At 44.2% G+C, this 7,084-nt stretch overlaps 2 protein-coding genes across 2 annotated transcripts in view; one reads left to right on the top strand and one right to left on the bottom strand.

Annotated features, from left to right (window-relative positions):
- Window positions 1-189: 189 nt before the first annotated feature.
- On the bottom strand, window positions 190-560 carry nupr1b (nuclear protein 1b). Its single transcript, XM_079281488.1, has 2 exons — window positions 406-560; window positions 190-321 (listed from the first exon to the last, which is right to left on the bottom strand). Exons 1-2 carry the CDS (start codon window positions 500-502, stop codon window positions 194-196), a joined length of 225 nt encoding a protein of 74 aa, XP_079137614.1. The 5' UTR covers window positions 503-560; the 3' UTR covers window positions 190-193.
- Window positions 561-5,559: 4,999 nt separating this feature from the next.
- sgf29 (SAGA complex associated factor 29) overlaps window positions 5,560-7,084 on the top strand; it is a 6,333-nt gene continuing 4,808 nt past the window's right edge. The window contains 4 exon segments of the mRNA XM_079281041.1: window positions 5,560-5,656; window positions 6,403-6,476; window positions 6,556-6,631; window positions 6,750-6,822. Of these exon segments, the coding sequence (XP_079137167.1) occupies window positions 6,411-6,476; window positions 6,556-6,631; window positions 6,750-6,822 (215 nt within the window). The 5' untranslated portion in view covers window positions 5,560-5,656; window positions 6,403-6,410.

Raw genomic sequence — 7,084 nt, 5'->3', positions numbered from 1 at the left:
CAGTGAATCATTGAAGATCTACGATGAGTCAGCAGCTTCACTGGGCACAAAGGGTTAAAGGTCGTGGTGCTGGTTGGTCGTGGATCACGTTCCACTGGTTGTGTTTACGCACAGAGCGCTTTAGATGACGCAGCAGCTCCTCCACCAACGAGCCGCTCCCTCGTGAGGAGCACCACCAGCTCACCTGCACCTCTCACTCCTTGGCTTTCTTCTCCGTGTTCTGGAGCTTCTCCACGATCTTGCGCTCGTGTCCGGACGGGTTGTGTCGGTTGGTGTTGTCGCTGGCCTCCTTCTTTGTGCGGCCTTTACGGGCCGAGCCTTCTGTGGAGAGGAACAACCTTAAACTCCAGCTGAATAAAGCAACATGAGAGATATGAGGAGTCAGAGCGAGGACGAGGGACTCACCTGTGTATTTATCCGTCAGGTTATAATATTCATACTGGTCATAATGCTCGTCTTCAAAGCTCGACGGCTTCAGGTTCTTCACGTCCACGTGACTCATGATGTCACAAAATGTTTAAATGTTAAAAACTCAAAAACCTGTTTCAGTCTTCAGTCTGAGCAGAAAACAACAAGATGTTCAGTCCGGAATGTTCCGTGTGCTTTTATAACGGGGACACTGAGCTCCTCCTCCTCCTCCTCACACAGTGTGTGTGTGTGTGTGTGTGTGTGTGTGTGTGTGTGTGTGTGTGTGTGTGTGTGTGTGTGTGTGTGTGTGTGTGTGTGTGTGTGTGTTGTCAAACACCTCGTGACTGTTCCATCTGAACAGACTTTGGAAAAGAGAAACATGTTGATGTTGAGAGTAAAGTTAAACATGAAGAGAAACAAACTTATTGATGATGTGAATGAATGTATATATTTATATATATTTATATATATATATATTTATATAAATTTATATATATTTATTTAGATTTATATATAAATATATATATTTATATTTATATATATTTATATATATTTATATTGAGCTTCCTGGTGCAGCTGTAAACACAAACATTGTTTCCAACAGCATGAAGGAAACATGACGTCATGTTCTGAATTTAAACATAATTACAGGTCGTCACATCCTCTCATGTTACACTTTTACTGCAGCGGGGTTGTACTTCCTGTATTCAAACCTTTAGTAAAAGTAAAGAAAAGAGTTGAGTTCACAGAAGATGAAATAAGAATGTTCATATTTATATATTTATGAGGTTTTAACAAGCTTCTTGTTTCCTCTGAGCTCAGTCAGCTGTTTTGAACTCATGTTGTTGTCGTCTCCTACTCCTACTCCTCCTCCTCCCTCTCCTCCTCCTTCTCCTCCCTCTCCTCCTCCTCTTCTTCCTCCTCTCCTCCTCCTCCTACTCCTACTCCTACTCCTCCTCCTCTTCCTCCCTCCCTCTCCTCCTCTTTCTCCTCCTCTTCCTCTCCTCTTCTTCCTCTCCTCCTCCTCCCTCTCCTCCTCCTCCTCCTCCTCCCTCTCCTCCTCCTCCTCCTCCTCTCTGTAAATATTTGTCAGAACAGGGTGTTAAGGCCTGCCCTCCGTTCTGTCTACAGGCTCTTGTACCGACTGTAAACAGAAACCAGGTCACAGGTCAGCTGTTCTTCTCAACCAGACTTCATGTATTTGAACCTCGTTACGGGTCCTTCATGTTGTTTATGAATTATAATATCTCATGAGATTCCTCTCAGCTCACTGTTGATACTTTGACTTTCATCTTTATTCTTGATGTTTTCAATGTTTCGGATTGTTTGTCTGCTGGAGGAACAAACATATAAAATCACTTTTAACGTCTCAGCTTCTATCCAGACCAATGTTCAGCAGGCTAGCTGTCTTTAGCTAAGCTAACAATCTGAACATAAAAAACACTTTATATATTTAAACTTGATTTTTATTACTCTATTGTTCATATGTTTATATTTCTGCTCTATTGTTTTACTCTTCTTGTGTAATCTGCTGTCTGAAGCTCTTATTTACGTTGTGCTGTCTGAAGCTCTTATTTACGTTGTGCTGTCTGGATCTCTTATTTACGTTCTGCTGTCTGAAGCTCTTATTTACGTTGTGCTGTCTGGATCTCTTATTTACGTTCTGCTGTCTGAAGCTCTTATTTACGTTGTGCTGTCTGGATCTCTTATTTACGTTCTGCTGTCTGAAGCTCTTATTTACGTTGTGCTGTCTGGATCTCTTATTTACGTTCTGCTGTCTGAAGCTCTTATTTACGTTCTGCTGTCTGAAGCTCTTATTTACGTTGTGCTGTCTGGATCTCTTATTTACGTTCTGCTGTCTGAAGCTCTTATTTACGTTGTGCTGTCTGAAGCTCTTATTTACGTTGTGCTGTCTGGATCTCTTATTTACGTTGTGCTGTCTGAAGCTCTTATTTACGTTGTGCTGTCTGAAGCTCTTATTTACGTTGTGCTGTCTGGATCTCTTATTTACGTTGTGCTGTCTGGATCTCTTATTTACGTTGTGCTGTCTGAAGCTCTTATTTACGTTGTGCTGTCTGAAGCTCTTATTTACGTTCTGCTGTCTGAAGCTCTTATTTACGTTGTGCTGTCTGAAGCTCTTATTTACGTTGTGCTGTCTGGATCTCTTATTTACGTTCTGCTGTCTGAAGCTCTTATTTACGTTGTGCTGTCTGAAGCTCTTATTTACGTTGTGCTGTCTGAAGCTCTTATTTACGTTGTGCTGTCTGGATCTCTTATTTACGTTCTGCTGTCTGAAGCTCTTATTTACGTTCTGCTGTCTGAAGCTCTTATTTACGTTGTGCTGTCTGAAGCTCTTATTTACGTTGTGCTGTCTGAAGCTCTTATTTACGTTGTGCTGTCTGAAGCTCTTATTTACGTTGTGCTGTCTGAAGCTCTTATTTACGTTCTGCTGTCTGAAGCTCTTATTTACGTTGTGCTGTCTGAAGCTCTTATTTACGTTGTGCTGTCTGAAGCTCTTATTTACGTTGTGCTGTCTGAAGCTCTTATTTACGTTGTGCTGTCTGAAGCTCTTATTTACGTTGTGCTGTATGAAGCTCTTATTTACGTTGTGCTGTCTGAAGCTCTTATTTACGTTGTGCTGTCTGAAGCTCTTATTTACGTCGCCACCTGAACACCAAGCATGCCAGTGCAAGTCAGAAGCCCCTTACATTGTTCATATCGAAATTGGAGGAGTTAGAAAACAGCCAAAAACAACTGAAGTCTCATTCACGTGTTGGGTCTACAAAACACGCACTACGGGCTTCATGTCTGGTCACAGAATAGCAAGAAAGGGGATATATATACCGCACACAATCACTGAAGACGTGAGCTCACCAGCTGCCAGAGAGATGGTGGAATGTATGATTGGAGAGAGAGAAGCAAACAAGTTGGACGTGATCCCGGCGTCCAACAACACTGTCGCCACATCGATGCTTTGTCCGAAGACATCCTGGCTTCATTAGTCGGGCGCGTAGAGTGCAAGTAGACGAGTCTACAGATGTGGTTAATCTGGCCAATCTTCTGGTGAATGTCCGTTACCTTTCAGAAGGCACGGTGCAGGAAGAGCTTTTGTCTTTTTTATCTTGTAAACAAATGCCACGCGCGAGCAAACTGTTCTCTCATTGGTCATATTTTTAGGCTCTGTTGCTTTTTATTTTTTAAGGTGTGTGTGTGGGGGGGGGGGGGGGGGGGGTGCAAAAAGTTTGGGAACCGCTAGTTTAAACCAACCTGCTGTTATTCAGAACAGCGACGCAGAAAAGCGTCTGTGAGAAAAGTGCTCACGAGACTAAAGCACAAACCTTCATCAAGCTCTCGGGAGTGAGACGGCCCCGATACGCCTTCAAACTCTGCCTGTGATGCTGCCCTCTTGTGGTCACAGGTACAAACAATACAAGATGAAACATTTCATAACTCACTGACTTTAAACAACAAGCAGCAGCACATCAATACACAACTTTGATCTTTGACATTCTTATGATTTTTCACATGAATCACATTTTATTATAGAAGAGGAATAAAACATGTTTCTCTTTATTGTAATAAAGTAAATGTATCAATGAGGAATCAGGAACATTCTCAACTATTTCATCTATTTTTATATATTCTTGCATAAAGTCGTTCACTTTAAAATAAAGATCTGAAACTAAAAACGTATTCCTGAAATTCCAAATCTGTCAAAGAGAGACGATGGTTTAAAACCACTGTCCTCTCCTCTGTCCTCTCCTCTGTCCTCTCCTTTGTCCTCTCCTCTGTCCTCTCCTCTGTCCTCTCCTCTGTCCTCTCCTCTGTCCTCTCCTTTGTCCTCTCCTCTGTCCTCTCCTTTGTCCTCCCCTCTGTCCTCTCCTCTGTCCTCTCCTCTGTCCTCTCCTTTGTCCTCTCCTCTGTCCTCTCCTTTGTCCTCTCCTCTGTCCTCTCCTTTGTCCTCCCCTCTGTCCTCTCCTCTGTCCTCTCCTCTGTCCTCTCCTCTGTCATCTCCTTTGTCCTCTCCTCTGTCCTCTCCTCTGTCCTCTCCTCTGTCCTCTCCTCTGTCCTCTCCTTTGTCATCTCCTCTGTCCTCTCCTTTGTCCTCTCCTCTGTCCTCTCCTTTGTCCTCTCCTCTGTCCTCTCCTCTGTCATCTCCTTTGTCCTCTCCTTTGTCATCTCCTTTGTCATCTCCTTTGTCTTCTCCTCTGTCCTCTCCTCTGTCCTCTCCTTTGTCCTCTCCTCTGTCCTCTCCTTTGTCCTCTCCTCTGTCCTCTCCTTTGTCCTCTCCTCTGTCCTCTCCTTTGTCCTCTCCTCTGTCCTCTCCTTTGTCCTCTCCTTTGTCATCTCCTCTGTCCTCTCCTCTGTCCTCTCCTTTGTCATCTCCTTTGTCATCTCCTTTGTCTTCTCCTCTGTCCTCTCCTCTGTCCTCTCCTTTGTCCTCTCCTCTGTCCTCTCCTTTGTCCTCTCCTCTGTCCTCTCCTCTGTCCTCTCCTCTGTCCTCTCCTCTGTCATCTCCTTTGTCCTCTCCTCTGTCATCTCCTCTGTCATCTCCTTTGTCATCTCCTTTGTCCTCTCCTCTGTCCTCTCCTCTGTCCTCTCCTCTGTCCTCTCCTTTGTCATCTCCTTTGTCATCTCCTTTGTCCTCTCCTCTGTCCTCTCCTTTGTCCTCTCCTTTGTCCTCTCCTCTGTCCTCTCCTCTGTCCTCTCCTCTGTCATCTCCTTTGTCATCTCCTTTGTCCTCTCCTCTGTCCTCTCCTTTATCTCCTTTGTCCTCCACTCGTCCGTCCTCAACTTCTCTTCTTCATCCATGTTTTCAGACTGAATCCTCGAGATCATCACCAGGACGCTGAGGATCACGTGTCACGGGACGACGTCAACCAAATGTGGCAAAAGCAGTTGTGACAGAGAGGAGAAAGGGAGACATTTATATCAGAGAGTCAAAGAGAGAGACAAGGTAGAAACAGGAGAGAGGAGACAGTGCTGACAAGCTTACAGCTGGGCCATTGTGCACGAAACAAAACACTGGAGCTGATAAACTATTATTTATTGTGTTGTTCGTTTTGTTTTGGGGGTAAAGAGTGTAAATCTAGTCTCTGATCCACACTCCGGAGCAGAAGGTGGCGGTAATGTTCCAATAAAGATGGATGCCAACCGCCGTAATACCAGCAGAAGAAGAAGAAGCGGAAGAAGAAGCTAATCCGTGTAGTTAGCAAGTCGCCAATAAATAAAAAGAAAAACGAACCCGGTGAGTACACGTTGTGTTCTGAAAACATATAGTGCATATCCTCACAGTAAGTTATGAAATAAATACAGCTCATGCTTTTGTTGCATGAGCACAAATCTTAACAGTTTGAGCAACCTAGCTAACATTAGCGAAACAAGCCACTTGCTAACGCAGTGAGCTAACAGTTAGCCACAGACTAGGCTATCCGAGTTTACACAGAACTCCATTCAGAAATCTGTCAATTCAGAAATATCTAGTTCATTAAAAGACGTACAAGCCCAGAACAACATTATTCACAACCGGTAGGATGCACGTTATTATTCGGCATCCATCACCTATACTATTTTATACTGTGTTAACATTAATAACGGTTTGTTCTGGTCCTACTAAGTCTGCCTCCAGCCATTGTTTCGATGAGAAGCCGTTAAAACGGGAGATTTCTATATGTGGTTTAGTGCATCAACGCTGCTCCAACAACACTCAATCAGAAGGTGCGACCATGACAGCTGCTCCTTCAGTTCACACCAAACTCATTCAGAGATGCATAGTTCAGCAAATATAAAACATGTTCGCACATTAATCAAAACCGGTAGGATCCACTTAACGTTAATCATCCGGCGTTCAGCCAATGCGCCATTAATACAACGTTCAACTTTAGAACAGATGTTTCTGTTCCTACCAAGTCTACCAGAAGCTGTGCCCTGCACCTTAAAACTTTCTTTCATGGGGTTGTGTATGATTTTAACGTATGTTTTCAACGCTTGCAGGTACAAACATGTCGGCCGATACCAAGATCGCCGAGCTGCTCACGGAGCTCCATCAGCTCATCAAACAGACCCAGGTGAGTTCAGTAGCTTTGGTTTCTAGTCATGAAAACACCGGTTAAGAGGAAATGTCTGAATATCTCCTCTGTTGTTCAGGAGGAGAGGTCACGCAGCGAACACAACCTGCTCAACATCCAGAAAACACACGAGAGGATGCAGACGGAAAACAAAAGTCCGTGAACTCTCGTTCCCACTTTTGCTCCACATTGTTTGCTTTTATTTCCTATTTTCTGCTGTTTTCTGAGTCCTGATCAAACTTACTTAGTCTCGTGCCTCTTGTGTCCCCTCAGCGTCCCCGTACTACCGGACCAAGCTGAGAGGCCTCTACACCACGGCCAAAGCAGACGCAGAGGCCGAGTGCAGGTGAGCAGAGACGCTTCGCCCTGAAGCTGCTGGACGACCGTCCTTTGATTTCAGCGTCTTTAAGACGCTGATCGGTGAGACAGACGTGTGTGGTTGATGCAGCAGAAGAGCCTCGTGTCTTTATAACATGCTTTATTTTAATAGCAGACTAATGACAAACATGCCACTCATTTTATTCATGAACTGGTTTCATTTAACAAAAGGTGGTTATTACAGGACACACGGCGTCTGTATTTAAATACTGGATTAGATCCCGAAGCGG

Source organism: Melanostigma gelatinosum (assembly GCF_949748355.1).
Source record: "Melanostigma gelatinosum genome assembly, chromosome: 13".
Lineage (NCBI taxonomy): Eukaryota > Metazoa > Chordata > Actinopteri > Perciformes > Zoarcidae > Melanostigma > Melanostigma gelatinosum.
The sequence above is the reverse complement of the archived record's forward strand: the minus strand, read 5'-3'. Positions and strand labels throughout refer to the sequence as shown.